The sequence below is a fragment of the Elephas maximus genome, chromosome 13 (assembly GCF_024166365.1).
Source record: "Elephas maximus indicus isolate mEleMax1 chromosome 13, mEleMax1 primary haplotype, whole genome shotgun sequence".
NCBI classification, from domain to species: domain Eukaryota; kingdom Metazoa; phylum Chordata; class Mammalia; order Proboscidea; family Elephantidae; genus Elephas; species Elephas maximus.
In genome coordinates, this window is record NC_064831.1 from 77,260,391 (window position 1) to 77,280,440 (window position 20,050).

Below are 20,050 nucleotides of genomic sequence, written 5' to 3' on the forward strand. Positions count from 1 at the left end.
TGGCACCAAGGAAGAAAGGCCTGGCGAAGTGCTTCAGTAAAGACCCCAGCCATGGGAAACCCTACGGAGCGGTTCCATAGCGCCATGTAACGTGTAGAGGGGTCACCCTGTAACGTGTAGGTGGGGTCACCCTGTAACCTGTAGGTGGGTCACCAGGAGTTGGAACTGACTTGACGGCAACAGGTTTAAACCTGTACTGACTTGTCCTGCTTGACAGTCCTGATGGCTGATGTCCTCAGCTTTGCCCCTGGATTTCTGCCTGGCCTCCTGTGGTCCTCCCTGCCTCCAGGTTTTGGGCTTGGGGTCCCTCTGTCCTTCTGGTAGCTGCTGGTGTTCCTTGGCTTGTGGCCACATCACTCCAATCACTGTCTCCGTGGTCACATCACCTTCTCCTCTTCTGTGTAGTCAAATCTCCCTCTGCCTCCTTCCTGTAAGGACACTTGGGACTGCATTTAGGACCCACCCAGATAATCTAAGGTAATCTCCTCATCCCCGGAGCCTTCGTTTAGTCACATCTGCAAAGACCCTGTTTCTATGTAAGGTAACATTCACAGATTCCAGGGATTAGGGCCCATTATTTAGTCTACGGCATTCTCCCTGCCTCACATTACGCCCCAAACTGCTTGCAGTTTACTGTGTGGACTGTGCCATTTCTGCACTCTGCCCTTTGCTCATGCTGTCCTCTCTGCCAGAATGTCCCCCATGTCACCTCGTCTCCCACATTCATGCCCTGACTCTTATTTTGAGCTCGTGCCATCTCCTCTGTGCAATGTTCCTAGATATCTCTTCCCATTACCACACCATCACACACACTGGCACACTCACACACACTCCTGGCACACACACACACACTCATGTACTCACACTGTCACGTGCACTCACATACACTGTTCCACACCCACACACTCATCCACACATACACATGCATACTCACACACATTCACACATTCTTGCACACACACACACTCTCACACTCACACACACACTCACACCCACAGGTGCTCCTCGTCTGCATAGCAACCTGTGGTGTTACAATTGAAGTTTTCTGAAGTTGCTTCCCCAACTGGACTGTATGTTGTTTAGGGCAGTTACCAGGTCTTAGACATCTCTATGTCAGCACTGATGGATGTCTGAGGAAAAAGGGAAGAAGGAAAGACTCTTGAGGGAACGATTGAGCCATTTGGTATGTTAATTTAATTTAATTTTTGGCTGCAAATACTGACAATCTGGCTTCATCTAGAGTTAAGTGGACTGAAGGGAGTGGGAAGATAGATGATGGGCTTCTACAGAGCGTTTTCTGATTAAAATTACAGGAAAAAGCCCTTGAGAAGAAGAACACTAGCAGCAGCTGCAGCAGCAAGACGGACATGGATTTGCATCCACCACTATGTTCCCAGCCAGGCCTCTGCAGAATGGAGCCCAAGGCACTGCAAGTATCGGAAGCTGCCCCCTCAGTAGCGCGAGTGAGGAGCAGACGGCAGGACAGGCACAGTCACCCTGGATGGACACCAACTGTGTACAGGCGGAGCGCACGGCTGTCTCAGCAAATCCTCCTCACAGCTCTGTGGAGGTGGGAGTAGCTGAAGCTCAGAGAGGTGCAGTTATTTCCCCAGGGTCACACAGCAGTGCTGGAATTCACACCTGGCTCTGTCTGACTCCAAAGCCCAAGCTCTTCCACCCACTAGTTGGCAAGGCATGGGCACTGGCAGGGAGCCCACAGGGGGAGAAGAACTGGATTTCCAGGGCCATGAGTCTGGCCCTTGTAGCACCCCTGAGGCCCCCCGGTGGGGTCTGGTGAGTCCAGATCTAGCTTTATTCTAGCCATGAATGAGTTATAGTTTCCTAGGGTGCCAGAGCCAGATTCCACTCAACCCTCTCCTAGTACTAAGGGGGAAACTGAGGAGTGGGGTGTGTGTGTGTGTGTGTGTGACCTGCCAGCCTGCGTCGTGAGCCTGTGTTCAAGCTGGGACCAGACACCAGGTGCCTGCTCCTCCCAGCCGGGCCCGCCCCTCTGTCACCACGCCGCCTCTCACTGACATTTCCGCTCAGTTCAAGGGGATTACGCAAATCCAAGCTGGTTAAGCTGCCACAGGGCACTATGGAAACGGAGCGCCCTGCTCTGCCTGCCGCCTCTTTTTAGCCAAGCAATCAGGACACGGAAACTGACTTTCTGGCAAGACGTGTTATCTAAATAGTAGAAGAGGGTGCGCACAACTTTCCTGAACTCGGGCAGGCAGAGGGCAGAAGCCAGACTAATTACGAGCACATTTCTGAGTCACAGCAGATGTTGCCTCCCAAATACCGGACCACCAGTGGGGGTGGGGAGTTACGGGGTCCACGTATGTCAAACTGTAGATCAAAAAGGGCTATATGTGTATTTCAGCAGATCATTTACATGTTGCTGAAATGCAGCTTCTGTATCTTTTTGAAAACAATTCTTTATTTCTATTTTATTTTAGTTAGCTCATTAATTAATTTGAATAAGTAACAACAGGTACATGGCACCCACTTCTAAAGATTCAAAAGGTTAACTCTTCCATCTGTTACCCAGCCCCTCAGTATCTCTCCCTGGAAGTAACCATGTTTCCACTTTTGGGTATGTCTTTCCAGGCACTCATTCCGTCTACAAACATGTGTACATATATCCTTTGCTTATCTACCCAAATTAGCCACTGTACTATACATGTTGTCCAGCTCCCTCCCTGTACCCCCCTGCCTTATTTTTCATTTAGCAATACATCTTGGCTTGTTTCAGGGCTGATAGCTTTCCATTATATGGATGTACCATAATTTCTTTAACTAGCCCCCACTGATGGACTTTTAGGTGGTTTTCAACCTTTTTCCGTTACTTACAATGCTGCAATGGTACTCATGTGCAAGAGTATTTATAGCTGAAATGTTCAATATGGTAACCACCAGCCACATGGGGCTATTTCAATGTAAATTAATTTGCATGGAATAAAATTTCAAATTCGGTTCCTTGGTCACACTGGCCATGTTTTAAGTGCTCACTAGCCACATGGAGCTAAAAAAAAAAAATGGAGCTAGCGGCTACCATATTGGCAATGAGGATATAGAAGATTCCCATCGTATAGAAAGTGCTGTTGGACAGTGCTGATGCCTTTGTATGATAAATTCCTGGAAGTGAAATTATGAAGCCAAAGGTCTGTGCCTCTGAAGCATTGACAGATACTGCTGAACTTCCTCCTGAAGAAGCTGGACTGATTTACAGCTCATCTCCCCCAGTAAGAGCTGAGTGAAAGCTCTCTTCTTTCAGAACCATTGTATGGAATGCTGGAGAAAAAGCAATGTTCCCTGTCTGAGTCCAAGGACATTCTGTTCCATTTGCCCCCGTTGTGTGTGTCAGACACTGCTGTTCCCTACTTACAAGGTCACGCCTGTCACAGGGAGTCCCACGCTGGCTATCTCCAAGGCCTGGCCCTCTGCCACCTTGCTGAGGTCTGTTTCTCCCCAAGTTCAAGTCTCTTCACCTCTCCTCTCCCTCATGTCCGGGACTCCCACACAACCTGTTTCCCAGCCCACCACATCTCAGGGTGAAGTGTTGATCTCCTCATATATTCCCTGTTGCCATGAGACAGCCTTTTCTAGAAGACTCAGCATCCTTGGCTGAAGTCTCCATTTCCTCACCTCCTACTCCTGTCAGCCCTCCCTCCCTAAGGTACATTGTGACCTCCAAGTTGCCAAAGTCAAGGGGCACTTTGCAGTCCTCATCTCAGCAGCATTCTCCACTTCATTCCTTCCTTCTTCAAGTGGTCGCTGTCTTTGGCTTCTAGGATGCCGCACTCTCTTGGCTTCCCTCCTGTCTCTCTGACTGCTCCATCTCTGTCTCCTTTGCGGTCTTGTCCTCCTGACAGCATCAAAATTTTTGCTTTCTTCATTTCCTCACTGGGTACTTTTTTTTTTTTCTGGACAATCTCATCCACATCATGGATTTCTTTAGCATATCTACATTTGGTGAGTGATGGTAATGCATTTTAATTTTCATTTCCTTGGTTACTAGTAAGATAAAGCATCATTTTCATGTTTTTTGCCGTTTTGTATTTCTTTGTCAATGCAGGCCAGGAGCAGAGTATGTTGAGCACAGATTCTGATCCAGATCCTGGCTATGGCATGGCTCTGTCTTCAGCCCATTCAGGCACTCCCAGGTCTCTCTAGTTTCTACACTTCTCAGCATTTTCATCCCCTTGGCTCCTTCACCGGTCTTTGCACTGGTATACTCATCCCTAGCCCCAGCCTGCATTCTCCAGGACTCTCACCACTGCTCCCCTTCCCCTATAGTCCGAGAACATTCTGAGAAGCAGCCTCTTATCACCATTGCTTTTCTCCAACACTCCTCCCCTTCCCTCACCCAACTCTACATGTCACATCCAGTGACTGGGGACAGGTGTCAGCATGCTCCCAACTTTTCACCCTTCCTCCCCCCTTCCAGGACATTGTTCTTCCATCACCACTCAACAGTCCTTCTCTCTGGAGTTCATACTGCCTGTGACCTTCCTCTTCTTATACTCTGGACCACTCTACTTTGTTTAGGGGCTCTTACTCTCTCACAGACTTCTTCTCTATCCCTTTTCTTGACATCTATGTTGGGACCTCAGCAGCAAGTTTAATGACTTTGTCCACATTTCATACTTACTTGACTTCAATCTCAGTGACTTATTTCCATTCAATTTTGACACCTACATACCTAGCTCCACCTCCTGTACATGAGCTACTTCTAAAATAACTCTGAAATCTCTTTCTGACCTTGGCCGCCTACACTCCCATCTCCCTTGCTCCATCGTATCTGTTGAACCGACTCTATCCTTGGTATAACCTCAAGTTTTTGACCCCTTCCTTTTCTCTCAATCTTTCAGTAAGCTTTTACTTCCATTAATCTTCCTATATAGCCTGAAATCCATGACCCATGATGCTAACTAAACCTTAACCTGTAACCTAAGGATCTCTTACTCCCTTAACCTTGGGCCATGCTGCTTTGCTAATTTCCAATCCTAGACACCCATTCACTTATCTGGTTATCTCCCATGCCACCTCATCCATGAAGGCTTCCTTTCCTTCCCTTAAACAGAGACGGTCCCTCTTTCACTTAAACCTGAGGAACACTTACGCCTTTTCAATGGAGATTCATTCTATTACTTCCTCCTTGGGCTGTGAGCTCCAGGACAGTAGTGACAGTTCCCTATCTCTGATCCTGGTGCCCAGACTCTGTGGAATAATCTTTGTTCTTTCACTTTGGTTAAGTGAACAATTTCTGCTTTGGCAGTGACTGATGCATCACTCTGGGCTGATAATACCCAGATCTAAAAAGCAACATGCAACTTGAAGAATGTAATCAAATCACTGAATTGTACATGTAGAAACTGTTGAGACGGTGTATGTTTTGTTAGGTATATTTTCACAATAAAATAAAAAAATAACAAAAGCAATGTGCCTTTCTAAACAGGAAAAACTGAAGAGAATAAAGAAGCCTAGGGGGAGGTATACCTGTATTTTTCTTTTCTTAATGCATACGTGTCTTAGTTACCTAGTGCTACCATAACAGAAATACAAGTTGGTGGTTTTAACAAACTGAAATTTATTTTCTCACAGTTCTGGAGCTAAAAGTCTGAATTCAGGGCATGTCTCTCGGGGAGGTCCTTCTTTGTTAGTAGCCCTGGGAGTTCTTTGGCCTTCCCTGATGTTCCTTGGCAATCCTTAACAACTGTGTCTGTCTCTGTGTCTATTCTGCTCTTGTTAAAACTCAGAAAGAATTAGGTTTAGGACCCATCCTACTCTGGTATGACTTCATTAACATAAAAAAGGAACTCCTATTTCTAAACAGGGTCCTAGTCACAGGAACGGGCTAAAAATTTCAATACACATTTTGGGGTGATACACCTCAATCCATAACAGGCATGTCAGAGCCAGGCTGCAGGCAGAATTGGATTGGAAATGCTTCTCCTAAAATGCTGTGTGATATTGTGCCAGCAACCAGGCACTCTAGTATTAAACAGGCACACTTTGGCAGTGACTGTATCTCGTATCAGGTAGTGACCTTGGCTGGAAGAAGGGGTAACTCTGTGTCTATGCTGAAAGGACATAAATTGCATTTGCCCTTTCTCTTGCTTAGGAGAGGATAGGTTTCCCTTATTTGGCCAATCCTGTGCTACCAATGAGCTGGTAGAAGAAAAATGCAGATGTTGTTGTTAGGTGCTGTTGAGTGGGTTTTGACTCATAGCAACCCTACCTACAACACAATGAAACACTGCCTGGTCTTGCACCATCCTCAACAATCCTTGCTGTGTTTGAGCCCATTGTTGCAGCCACTGTATCAATCCATCTCACTGAGGGTTTCCCTCTTTTTTGCTGACCCTCTACTTTACCAAGCATGATGTCCTTCTCCAGGGACTGGTCCCTCCTGATAACATGTCCAAAGTATGTGAGACGGAGTCTTACCATCCTCGCTTCCAAGGAGCACTCTGGTTGTTCTTCCAAGACAGACTTGTTTGTTCTTTTGGCAGTCTGTGGTATATTCAATATTCTTCACCAACACCATAATTCAAAGGTGTCTATTCTTTTTCGGTCTTCCTTATTTGTTTTCCAGCTTTCACATGCATATTAAACAAAAAAAATTCCATGCTGTCGAGTCAATTCCAACTCATAGCGACCCTATAGGACAGCGTAGTACTGCCCCATAGAATTTCCAAGGAGCGCCTGGCGGATTCGAACTGCCGTCCCTTTGGTTAGCAGCTGTAGCACTTAACCATTACGCCACTAGAGGATTGAAAATACCATGGCTTTGGTCAGGTGTACCTTAGTCCTCCAAGTGACATCTTTGCTTTTTAACACTTTAAAGAGGTCTCTTGCAGCAGTTACACCCATAGAAATAATCCAAGGCCCTCTGCCCAGAAACAAGGAACTGTGTCATAGAGCTGATGCCAACGTGCTGCTTGGGCAAGTCCTTTCTAAATAGGAAAAAATGAAGAGAAAAGAAGAATAAAGAAGCCTGGGGGGAGTGCGAGCACATAGCCTGCCTGTTCCTCAGGACTGAGACCCACTGCTGAGAAGGGTTTCCAGCAGCAGGGGACACGCATCCCAGCATTTTAGGGTAAATGATAATAGACTTCAGTGGTCAGCCTTCCATGAAGGCGCTTGTTATGGATTGAATTGTGTCCCCCTAAAATGTGTTGAGCTCTGTCTTAGTCATCTAGTGCTGCTATAACAGAAATAACCCAAGTGGATGGCTTTAACGAACAGAAGTTTATTCTCTCACAGTCTAATAGGCTACAAGCCCATATTCAGGGTATCAGCTCCAGGGAGAGGCTTCTCTCTCTCATGGTCATGGCAGAAGCCACTTCCCTCTGTCACCACAGCTCCTGTCATGTGCCGCCTCCTCCCTAGCTGCACCTTTTGCTAGGTCTTGATAACTGCTCCTTCCTCTGCCTCTTCCAGCCTAGGGTGGTAATGGCTTCCTGCTCCTGCTATTCCTTGAGCTCTCCGCCATCTTGGTTTATGTGCTTAGCCCTGCCCACACATCTGCAAAGAACCTTTGTTAAACTTCTCTTAAACCCTTTGGGCCTTCTCTTTCCTGCCTGAACCCTGACACATCTTCCAACTGCTCCAGGCCCTCTGTCCACCCAAATAAAGGGCAAGCCACATCAAACCACAAGAGCAATTCTCAAAAGCCCGATGTTTTTTATCCACTGTGTTTACACGTAAGGAGCCCTGGTGGTACAATGGTTAAGCACTTGGCTGCTAACCAAAAGGCTGGTGGTTCAAACCCACCAACTGATCTATGGGAGAAAGATCTGGCAATCTAATTCCGCAATTACAGCCTTGGAAACAGTATGGGGCAGTTCTGCTCTGTGCTTTGGGGTCGCTGCTATGAGGTGGAATTGACTCAATGGCAACAGGTTTACATGCAGTTTTAAGGTGAGACATTCTTGACTCCTACCCGCATTGGCTTTGACACAAGCAGCCTTCAGCTGGGTTTTTTTAGTCATTAGTCTCAAGTTTACCTTCACAGGTGCTGCTAAGGAGGAAAGAGAAAGCAGTAGGGAAAGATTTTTCCTTCTAAATTCAAATTTACGTTCATGGTCCTTCCCTATCTTCTTTAACACAGCCTCTTAGCTATTTAATAGGGCATTTGTGGATTTAATTATACAGAGCTCAGGCAAATCACACTGCCTTGCTGGCTGGGCAGAGAATTAAAACTCCACAGTACCCTTCTTGGCCAGCAGGCCCTGCCCAGACTCTGATCTGGGAGGAACAGTGCTTTTGTGTGTGCACCACCCTTTAGTTTTCTGGTGATGCTCTCAACCTGGGCCTTCTGTCTGTGAAGGAGGGGTCTTTCCTGTTGGGTCTCTAGAGCTTTGGCTTCTGCCCCTGAAAGGTTGTTGAGTTCTCCAAGGATCCCAGAGCCCCCACTAATGAGTGGTCAGTCCTGCCTGGGGGTCCTGGGCCAAACCCACCCAAGGGTCAGCACTACCTGGATTCCCACCTCTACTTTCTTCCCTGCCCTTGTTTTTTTTCTGTTGCTCTTTTAGAAGACGATTTACCAAACTGACACAGAATGAAGCTTGTTTGGTATTTGGGCTGCACTCTAGCCCACCCCTCCACCCACCCTATTTTCTAGAGAATTCTTAGTTTTATACAAATCTACCCACCCCTGTTTAGGGTCACCCAGTCTTGGGTGCTGGAACTGTTGCAGACCACTGAGTTGTTAAAGATGGCTGCCACGTTGCTACGCGCAATCTGAGCTGGAAAATCCTCCGGCAACGTTAGGGATAAGTTTAAATATGCCCACTAAGGTGAAATCCAACACTAGAGTGCACTCGAGGGAGAAGGGCAACTACTCTCCATTTGTGGCCAAAGCACAAGTTGTTCATAAGAAAGCTGCTCTGCTGAGCTCTGGAAACCTTGGTTAAAGGGCTACAAAAGCAACACCTGAAATCAAAGAGGCAGGTTTCTGGGGAGTGGCAGATCACATCTGCCGCATTTTAACCTTTCCATCTGGGTCTAGCCTCAATTCACAATCACTTCTTCAGGAGGAAGGGAGAGATTACTGTTCCCACCTCTGGAAGCAAAAAACTCACGAGTTACTGAAGTGGTAGAGACTCTCTTTTATTTTCATCGCAGCAGAGGCAGCATTTGCTGGGTGGCATCTGGGCCACAGCTGTCCTTTTGCTCCTACTCCTGTCCGAGACAGGCCTGGCCTTGGTTCTGGGACACCGATCTCGAGTCGGAGCAGCAAGCGAAGGCCACAATGTAAGGAGGCAAAGTTCGTTCCTTGCTGCCTGAACTGATCTCCCACAAGCCCTCTCCTGGACAGTGTGACTTCTGCGAGGTCGTGCTAGACAGAAGACCTGCAGTCAGGTTCTCGCTTCCTTCTCTCACAGCCTCCGAGCCTTCCGGGGGCGGCAGCCATTGTGTGGGATGGGCGTGTTGTCTGTGATGGAGATCACCTGCAGGCCCCCCATGGTCAGCCCCTTGATGGAAGACTAGAAAGAGCAGAGAGAAAGAACAGGAGAATGACGGGTCCAGCGTCCCAGACAGGGCTGGGGGTGGTGGGGAGTGCCAGGGAGGCTTACTGGCTTTGGTACATTCAGCCCCAACCCTATTCCCCCAGCACTCTCACAACAGTCTCCACCCAAACCCGTGACCAAGTTCTCAATGCTACCCGCCTCTCTAATTGCACCTGCCACTTTGCATCTTGCGCTTCACGATCCAGCACCCAAAACTACTCTGGCTTTGGCACACCTGAAGCCTCATACTTCTGTAGCTTTACTTATGCTGTGCAGTCCCTGGGTTAAGTGCCTGACTACTTACTAGCTGAAAGGTTGGTGGTTCAAACCTACTCAAAGGCACCTTGGAAGGCCTGGTGGTCTGCTTCTGAAAGGTCATGGCCTTGAAAATGCTATGGAGAAAAGTTCTACCCTGCACACACGGGGTCGCCATGAGTTGGAATGCACTTGACAGCAACTAACAACAACTTACGTAGTTTCCTTTGCCTGGAATGTCCTTCCCTCCTCTCTCACCTGGCAATACCTTGTCGTTCTTGAAAAGCCAGCAGAGATGTCACCTTTTCGGGGAAGTTCCTGACCACCCCCATGGGATCCGGCCACCCTGACACATGCTTGACCACTGCCCTGACTGGTCTGGACTCAGGGACCCGTCTATGATGGTCCCCCAGAGGCACCCTCCCACTCCCAGGGCCTGGTACACAGCAAGCACCCAACAAGTGTCTGATGGACTGAGCTAAGCAATCTAGGTCTGCGCCGAGGAGATGAGAGATTATAGGAACAACAGAAACAAACTCCAAGCCAGCACGGCAGTCCACTAGAGGGTGCTTTCCTCTCTCTCCTGACTCTGCTCTGAAACCCGTTTCTCTTGGCACAGATGGCTGTGGAGAATCACTGAAGAGTCACGGTTACTTACCAAGCGCCCTGGCCCCAGGCCTTTCACCACCACTCGGACATGGGTCACGCCCTTCCCCACGGCCTTCTAAAGAAACAGCAATTGGTTAGTGGCCCAGAGACAACCACTATGTCCAAATGTCTTGCTACTGCCACCTGGAGCAGCATGGTTATAAGCTTTAGAGAAACGGCACGTACATATACACAGAAACAAGCAGTTAGACAGACAGACAGACAGACAGACAGACGGGGCCGAAGCCAGAGAAGCCAAGGGCAGATGGCTGCAGTGGAGAACAGACACCGGCACAGGCCACAGAGCTGGGGAATTACAGAATTAAAGTAGACTGGGTGATGCAGACGGTTAGTGTTCCTGGCTGCTGACTGAGAGGTTGAAGGTTTGAGTCCACCTTGAGGCATCTCAGAAGAAAGGCCTGGTGATCTGCTTACAAAACAATCAGCCACTGAAAACACTAGGGGCACAGTTCTCCGACACACACGGGGTTGCCACGAATCTGACTGGACTCAAGGGCATTTGGTTATTAGCGGTGATCCCTGTAGCCCATAACAGCACTGCCACCCAATGGAGAATTCTAAATATTGCTCAGGTTTCTCCCTGATGGGTAAGTGCAGAATAGAAATTCCCAGTTAAAGTGTTCTCTTACCATTTTAAATCTTTATAGTTAATTCTGGTTCTTGATTATAAAGGCAGTTCATTATAGAAAGTCTAGAAAATACACGGAATTCACTCATAACCCACGCCGCAGAAGTCACTGTCAACACTGATACATGCCGTTTAGTCATGTATATAATCTGTCCATTGTTGGACATTTAGAACATTTCCATTTCTGACAATCATTAATGTGGTACAATGAATATTTCTGGGCACTGAGCTTGGCTTGAAGGTCAAAGTTTGCCCCCAGGAAGTACTCCTGCTTTGGCTGAGTCAGAGCATCTGTAAGGCCTGTGCTACAGTGGGAAGTGCAGGCACTTTAGTCCCAGATGGATCTGGGCTCAGATCAGAGAACTGAACTGGCTGCAGGGCTCTGAACGAGTCACAAACGCTGAATCTCAATTGGCTCTTGGAAGTGTGGATAATACTGAGGGTCTTTTGAGGATTAGAGATAATGAATACGGTGTCTGGCACACAGCAGATGCTCAATAAATATACCAGTAGCAGCTCACTGTCAACTGGCTTCCAGAGAGGTCTGCAACAGTTCTCACTCACACTGGTAATGTATGTGTCTTCGCCGTGCCACTTGCTCTCCTAATAGAGTGTTATCACTGCCCCCAAGCCCCACTGGCTTTTAAATAGAGGGGGCTCTGGTTCTTAAGCCTTCAGTGCCCTGGCTCTTGGACCTCCTAGAATGAACCAATACGTGTTTCACCTCTAATGCAGCCGAGAGAAAGAGAAGAGAGAAGCGCTTTCACACAGACCTCTTCAAACCACCCAATGAGTCGGGGTGTCTAACATGGTACGGTAAGCATCCCATTGCTTCTGAACGCTAGTTTAATGACAATTCTCCTTTACAGCGATCAGCCATGCAGCTAACAGACCTCACGGAGAGGGCCGGGAAGGACACCACTTACCAATGCCGCAGCTATGCCTGTGGTCTGCCCCGCGATGCCCGTGCCCTTCTTGGAATTTCGAAATCCCTCCGTGCCGCAGGAAGCATGGGCCAGTGGCTGGTTCGTGGCAGAAATGACCTGGATCTGGGTGCTGGGAGTATAAGGGGACACATAGCATACAGCTACCGTTCAAGGAGAAAAAGAGCTAACCTATTTCCTCATCAGCCTGAGTGGGCTGCAAAAAGAAAGCCAGGTGCTTTTTGAATCCATGTAGCCATTTCACCCTTGTCACGTAATCTAGCCTGTGACCACCAAGTCCTGTGTTGTTCTCTAAATTGCTTCATGGACCTCTGTGACGAGACACTGACCCATCTCCAAGTGTGGCCAACCTGGAGAGTTGTCACTAACGTCAGTGCGCTTCCATTACCGATGGACGATGGGGAGTGCCCTCCAGCACCCGTTTTTGAAAGCCTCACCGGAAGACCAGTCTTGTCATTCATTGCTTTAATCTCACCATTCACATTTGGCCTTACAAAGTAGAGGCCGGTGCAGTGGCCTAAAGTGAGTACATTAAGGGGACATTTCTTTGGAGGTTTATATTCTGGTTAGTTTGTAATAAATCATATATTCTTAAACCACACCTCTCATCTTATTTATATATCACTCGCCCTCTGCCTCCCAGTGCTCAGTAATGCTTACCAAACACCTTCATGGCAGGCTACCTGGCTTTAAGACACATCCTCACCAACTCTTGAACAGAATCAGGAAATAGTATTCCCAAAGAAAGCAAAGCAATCTTATAAATAGGATACTCCCAATCTATTTCACATTTTTACAGAACTCAAACAGACTTTAAAAAGACAGAAGGTGGCTTCCCAAAACAAGACGGGGTGAGCCTAGAGTTCTCTAGATTAACACCTTCAGTCCTGACCCACCACCTCTCCTGGGAAGGCGAAAGACAGGCACCACTGACCCGCCCAGGTGCTGCCTGCTTACTTGTTGTAGGATGCCTTAATGTGTGCGATTGGGATCTCCTCAAATTTCCTTCCTGCCCACCTCAGAGAGCTCTCCTGTCCTGGAACTGGAGGGTAAATGCTGCAGTTAGAAAAAAAATTTTATTTAAAATTGCCTTATTATTATTATTATTAATCAAAGAAATACATCATATGGTAAAAAGACAAACAAACAAATAGCACGGAAGAACTCACAACAGAACCCACAGCCCTCTGCCCCACCCCTCTGCCCTAGGCTTGCTCTGTGGGGTAGCTGCCTGCCGCCCTTCCTTTGCAGTTGTTCTGTGTGCTGCCTCCGTATCTGTAAACACCACGCTTGTGTGGCTATTTCTTGATTTGTCAACTTTAGACATACCTAGTGACTTTCTGGTGTGAAAAAGAAATTTTAATTACACTCCCTACCCTTCCCCGTCCCTTCTAGTATAATCATGACTATTTCAAGTCCTCCATTGGTTATTCTTTTTGTAACTTTAAAAATATAGTCAAACCTCCATTTCATCTTTCATCAACCACAGACAATATCTTGACTCCCTACTTCATAAAAAATAAGATGAAATAGTTTTAATATTCACAATATCACTATTACATACACAAAAAAACCCAGTATCCCCTAGAGCAGAGGTCAGCAAATGTTTTCTGTAAAGGGCCAGACAGACAGTAAATGTTTGAGGCTTCACCAGCCACATGGTTTCTGTCCTAACTACTCAACCTTGCCATTGTAGTACAAAAACGGCCACAGACAACACGTACACAACTGAGTGTGGCTGTGTCTCAATAACACTTTATTACAAAAATTGCCAACGGGCCGGATCCGGCCATGAGTGAGAGTTGGCTAAACCCTACCTTGGACTAGTGGTTCTCAGTGCTGGGTGGACATCAGAATCATTCCAAACTTCTGCGCGGGGTTGGGAATTTGCTTTTAAAATACTCTAGGTAAATCTGAGGGAGCCCTGCTGGTGCAGTGGTCAAATCATTTGGCAGCTAACTGAAAAGCGGGCAGTTGAAACCCACCAGCCGCTCCATGGGTGAAAGACGTGGCAGTCAGAGGGTTGCTGAGACGGAGCCGACTTGACGGCAATGGGCAGGTGAATCTGATGTGAACTCAGGGTTGAGAACACTGGTCTAGACACTGCATTGAGTTCAAGGTCTTTCACCATGCCAGCCCAATCTGTTCTCTGGCTACCCTTAGGTAAGCACTCTTTTCATTTTCAGGTGGAAAAACAGAGGGAGAAATAGGAGAATAGAGTTAGTGAGAAAGGCTAGGCTTTGTCTCTAGGAGACCTGCCTCAGTTCAGAGTTTTGTTCACCAAGCTGTGTCTTCTTTCGTGCAAAAAGCACACACAATTGTCCCTCCGCATTCCAGAGGGGAGTAAACCCGCTGTTCCCACCTGCCCACTCGCACAAATCAGATTCACGGTTGGGCCCCCACAGCCACCTGAAATAAATCACACCATTAACTGAGCACCTGTCCTTAAGCAGCCCTACCTGCCTTGCTAGAGGTATTCTAAAAAACGAAATAACAGAGTGGTATTCAAAAGCTACAAGAGTATTCCTTCCTGCTAGACCTCACCTTGGAGATGACTTAGCCCTCACAGGTCGCGGGCTTATCAGCCTGCTGCATGCCTAGATGGAAAGCAGAGTCTCCTACATGACATTCGGATTTAAGACATACCATTTCCCCATTGGTAATTTCCCCTGTTAACCTGGGTAAAAAAAACAAGCCCACTGAAGTCTGTATCTAACCAGTGTAATGCTTTTCATACATATGTATAACAAGGTTTTTGGTAGGAAGGATTTGGGGCTTAAACCACTTAATTGATGGCACAGACGAGACTAGACGTCGAAACGTCCAAGTCCAATGTAGGAACGAATAAGTGGTTCACCCCAAAGTAGCCCAGGGAAAAAAAAGACAAAGCTTTTTGGCACTGGTCTGCTGCCACTTCATACTCATACTCCCACCAGGGAAACGGAGATAAACCCAAAGCCGTACGCACTGCCATGGAGTCGATTCCAACTCACAGTGACCCTACAGGACAGGGTAGAACTGCCCCATAGAGTTTCCAAGGCTGTAAATCTTTATGGAAGCAGACTGCCACATCTTTCTCCTGCGGAGCTGCTGGTGGGCTTAAACCACTGACCTTTTGGTTAGCAGCCAAGTGCTTAACCACTGTACTACCAGGGGTCTTTCACTTAACATTACTCCTATCATAATTGTTGGTGATTCAGTAGGATCCTTCTAACCACATGGCTTCTCTGTTTCCGGATCTCCTTTCCTCTAACAATCCCTCCATCCTGCCTAGCCCGCTTCATGACCAGTACCTACAAGCCCTTCACAGCCCTGGTTTCAAACATCACTCTGTGGGCACCCCCTCTGGCACATCCACTCATTCCCTCTACGATCTTGTCCAGGAGCCCTTCAATTCTATGGACCCACCACTTTTCACCACCTCTTATACCCCCCATGTCCTCAATGCCCTTCTCACCCACAGGAAATGCCACAGTCAATCATTCCAACCACTCCCCCCTCCCCAATTCTCTGCCCACTCGCACTTCACCATACTCGCCTGGCAAACCTCACCCCTGGTTAAAAACATCTCCCCCTGCCACCCTGCACCCGCACAGCTGGCCGGAGAAAAACACACAGCCATGCCCGCAGTCTCTATTCCAGGGTTTCTAACCTCAGCACTACTGACATCTTGGCTGCATAATTCTCTGTTATGGGGGGCTTTCCTGCACATTGTGGGTTGTATGGTAGCAGCCCTGGCCTCTACCCACCAAATGCCAGTAGCACCTTCCTCTCCCACCCCTCCAGAATTGCCTTCGGACGTTGCTAGGGCTGGGGAGGGGGTTGGGGAAGAAGCAAAACCACCACCGGTCGAGCCCACGGCTCTAAGTTAATGATTTCTAACATCAAGTGGGCCCTCAGGCTGCCTGGCAACCATCCTGCACAATCCTACTTCATTTACTTGTAGATGACTACTTTATACCTTCTTTTGTTTCCCCAAACCTCCCAGCTCCTTCCTGCCAGCTGATGACCTTCACAGAGCAATAGAAGCAATCAGAATTTCCTCTTGCTCCCATGATCAGGCATCTGGGCCCACACCCTCTTAGGATGGGTGGACTGTGTGCTCTCAAGGACACCACTTCAGCAAGCCCCTGCTCCAGCACCTTCTCGATTCTTACCCTCTCCAGCATCATTTCAATCAGCACACAAACATGGTTACTTTCCCAGCCCCCAAGCCAACAACAAAAAAAACCTTCTCTTGAACTCAAAGTTCCCACAGTTACTGCCCCATTTCGCTACTCCCCCTTATGGCAGAACTCTTGTAAGGAATTGCCTATGTATGCCGTTTCTTCCTGACTTCTTAGTCAGTTCTCTCTCCAACCCACTCTAGTCAGGCTTTGGCCCCCACCACTCCACAGCTGCTCTTGTCAAGGTCATCAATCAACTCTACACTGTTAAACCCGGTTAGCAAGTCTCAGTCTCTGTCCTGGCTGATATAAGTCTATCAGCAGCATTTGACACAGCTGAGCTCCCTCCTCCTTAAACACATTAAACAAATCAAAAAGCTCTCCTGGTTTCCTACCTCTCTGGACGTTCTCTGTCTCTTTTGTTGGTTCTTCCTCATCAATCAGATCTCTAAATGTTGGAGGGCTCCAGGGCTCAGTCCTTGGGCCTCTTCTCTTCTTTGTCTACACTTAGCCTCTTGATGATCTCATCCAGTCTTATGGTCTGAGGTATCATCTCTATGATGATGTCGCCCAAATGTCTACCACTAGACCAGGCTGACCCTCTGAGTTCCACGTCTAATAACCTTCCTTGAGCTCCACTTGGACGTTAATTACGCATCTCAAATTTAACTTTTTTCTCCTTATTTATTTATTGATGGCATGTGTTTTCAGTATTGGAATGCATGCTTACTGAGTGTGTTTAAATTTTTGGTTGCTAACATGGATTTTGAGAAATATGATCTGGTAACACAAGCCACCAACGAGGCGAGCAGCACTGTGGCGTCACTGATCTGTGGCATGACAATATACCAGTGAGAGCTATATAAATAATTTATTGCAGACGCTTTCCATTAGGTTACATGGGGAACCTCTGGTTTTCCAAATATGCACAGAAAGATGAAAACAAACCCATCAAGGCTCCCTAGTTATAACACAGGAAAGCCATGATTATGCTTACAAGCCTGATCTCACAGAAATAAAGAAAAAAGGCAAAAGTTTACAAAACTAGTACATTCAGGAAGCATCACCTAATAGAATGCTCAACCTACACAACAAAGAGGCTCTAACTCAGGTTTGCTGAGCTTCCCGCATTTCAAAAAGGACCCGCCTTGACGCTAAGTGCATTAGAACTGAATACAGCCTAACCTCTGAGGACCAGAGGCATAAAGTGGTTGGTATACTGTTAACCCAATGGTAAGGAAAAGGTTAACCCAGCTAAATCCAAACTCCTGTAATCTTCTCCATCTTAATAAACGCCAATTTCATCTTTTCAGTTGCTGGGGCCCAAAATTAGTCTTCCTTCACTCCTCTGTTTCTCACACCTTACATTAACAAATCCTGTTGGCTCTACCTTCAAAATGTATCGGCTACCATCATTTCTTGCCTGGATTACTTTAATAGTCTTCTAACTGCTTAGACGATTTCTCCCTGCTTCCATTCTTGCTTCCCTACAGTTTAATATCAACACAGCAGGCAAAAGGCTCCTTTTAAAATGTAGGCAAGATAATGGCACATCTCTACTCAAAACTCTCCAGTGACTTCCCCTCTCACTCAAGGGTAAAAGCTTAAGAAGTCCTTATGACGGCCAAAAAAAGGCCACACAAGCTATGGCTGCACAAGTCTGCTGCATGCTGCCCCTCACCCCCCACTCTTATCTCCTGCTGCAGTGAAACCTGGGAGAGCCACAATTCGATGGGTCTGTCTTGTTTTTCCAGGTCTTACAAGTTTTCCGCTTTTGACAGGGTCTCATTGCTTTTCTATCAATCGTTTTAGTGGAAAATATTTAAGTTTTCCTTCTGACAGGCTTCCACCTTACACAGGATCCAGCTTTTGCAGGTTTTACTGTATTTCTACCTGTCACTCCACACTGGCCTTCCTGCTGTTCCCCACACACACCAGACACACTCCTACCGCCTGTCATATGCCCACGTTTTACTTGTTTTTTATTTACTGCCTCTCCTATTAGAACTTAAGTTCTATGAGGCAAAGATTTTTGTCTGTTTGATCGCTGACATAGCTCCAGGACCCTGAACAGTGCCCAGCATTGCTGAATGAATGACTACAACAAAATCTTGGTTTAAACTCCTTCAAGCAGCTCCCTGGTGCCTATAGCGGGGACACAAAGATTCAGTGTGGACAGCCAAGACCCTCGACCTTATGATCCACTCTAGTCTTGCTGGTCTCATCTACCATTAGTGTCCACATTTACCCTGAGCCATCACAGAGCTACCTGAAGACACCATGTACTTTCATACTGCATACCTTTACATGGGCTGTTAACTTTACCTAAAATGATCACTATCATCTTGTTCAGCTCAACTCCCATTCAGTTCAATTCTTAGCTTCCCATTATCTTCTCTACAGTCTTGCCTGATTTCCTCAGGAGTGAGACACTTTCTTTCATATGTCCAAACACCCAACTCTTACTGCCATTATACTCCTGATCAGATTATGGTGTAACTGTTTGCGTGTGTGCCTTCCTTGGTAGGCTGTGAACTACAGTACTTGTAGGAAGGAATGATCTTTTGTATTTGTATTTCCAGCACCCGGCATGGTGCCTGGAAACCCTGGTGGTGTACTGGTTAAGAGTTCAGGTGCTAAGCAAAAAGTTGGCAGTTCTAATCCACCAGGTGCTCCTTGGAAACCCGATGGGGCAGTTCTACTCTGTCCTATAGGGTCACTTATGAGTTGGAATCGACTCAACAGCAATGGCTTTTTGGTTTGGATTTGGCATGGTGCCTGGAGCACAGTACATTCTCAGTAAATGTTAAGTTGATGTACGGTATATGAAGCGTATAGAGACGGTGGCAGTAGTGGCAGGCAAGGTGTCAGTCCCTAAGCCTGAGCACAAAAACCACCCTGGACCTGGACTAACTCTAATAAGTCCACAGCAAGTCCGCAGTAATCTGTCATATCCCAGGGACTGCCCCTCTGTACACATCCACCCACTCTGGAGTCCCAGACAGGAAAGGCTGTTTGTCGGACATTATCTCCATCTCTGCAGGAAGGAAAACTGATATTATATTCATTCAACATCCACTCATTCATTAACAAGTGTTCATTGAGCATCTACTGTGTGCCAGGGCTTATTTCATTTTCACAATTTCCCTCAACACTACCCGCATTTAAAAATGAGAAACTTGAGGCTTGATTTACATAAAGTCTCGGAAACGGCAAGGGGCAGAGTTGGGAATTCATTGCTTCCCTGACTCTGGAGAGTGACAGGCAAGAATCTCGGGGAGCTGGTCTCGCAAGGACTGAAACTAAGTGGCTCTCACCTGAAGCTTCTGTGCCTCGGAGCCGCCTCCTCCTCAATATTCTCCGCCGCCGCTTCTTGCAGCTGCTGGAGGCCAGTGTGGATCGTTCGGGCCGGCGCCTCGGCTAAGACCCTGCAAGGAAGGAAAAGTTCGGTGAGGTCCAGCGGCGCCCTATAGGCCACTGGAGCCAAGGTGGCTCATGGGACATGAGCAGGAGTGTAGCCTCGGAAGTGGTATGGGTTCGGAGGGGCAATCACTCTCACCCGGTGGTCGGTGGCCGAGCCCATGACCGCAAGAACAGGGACCCGGCAGTCTTTGCAGTCTGCATGGCTTGATTTGACCCCAGCCGGGTCTCGTCCGCGGCGTCCGCGGAGCCTGGCGTGGCTGGAGCTGCGCCAGCACCACGAGTACTTATTGGGGAGACACAGAAGGGAAAGACATAATTATTCTTTATAAGGCCCATAGTTTTTAGATCATTTAAATGAATTTGTTCAACTTAAATGATATATGAGTTATTATTTCAGTTTCGACTTGGGGCTTTTCCTTTTTTCTAGTGCGCCTAGCATGACAA

At 47.3% G+C, this 20,050-nt stretch overlaps 1 protein-coding gene across 1 annotated transcript; it reads right to left on the reverse strand.

The window, feature by feature from the left end:
• Positions 1-5,474: 5,474 nt before the first annotated feature.
• MRPS11 (mitochondrial ribosomal protein S11) lies at positions 5,475-19,866 on the reverse strand. Its single transcript, XM_049906072.1, has 6 exons — positions 19,743-19,866; positions 19,501-19,611; positions 12,975-13,073; positions 12,000-12,129; positions 10,435-10,500; positions 5,475-9,497 (listed from the first exon to the last, which is right to left on the reverse strand). Exons 1-6 carry the CDS (start codon positions 19,805-19,807, stop codon positions 9,390-9,392), a joined length of 579 nt encoding a protein of 192 aa, XP_049762029.1. The 5' UTR covers positions 19,808-19,866; the 3' UTR covers positions 5,475-9,389.
• Positions 19,867-20,050: the final 184 nt, after the last annotated feature.

What these genes read in the sequence shown, in the direction of transcription:
- MRPS11 (XM_049906072.1), bottom strand. Translation starts at nt 19,807, where the DNA reads ATGCAGACTGCAAAGACTGCCGGGTCCCTGTTCTTGCGGTCATGGGCT. An exon ending in CCGAGGCACAGAAGCTTCAG is followed by an intron (nt 13,074 to 19,500) that starts GTGAGAGCCACT and finishes TTCTAACTGCAG; the next exon opens with CATTTACCCTCCAGTTCCAG. An exon ending in ATTAAGGCATCCTACAACAA is followed by an intron (nt 12,130 to 12,974) that starts GTAAGCAGGCAG and finishes TTATACTCCCAG; the next exon opens with CACCCAGATCCAGGTCATTT.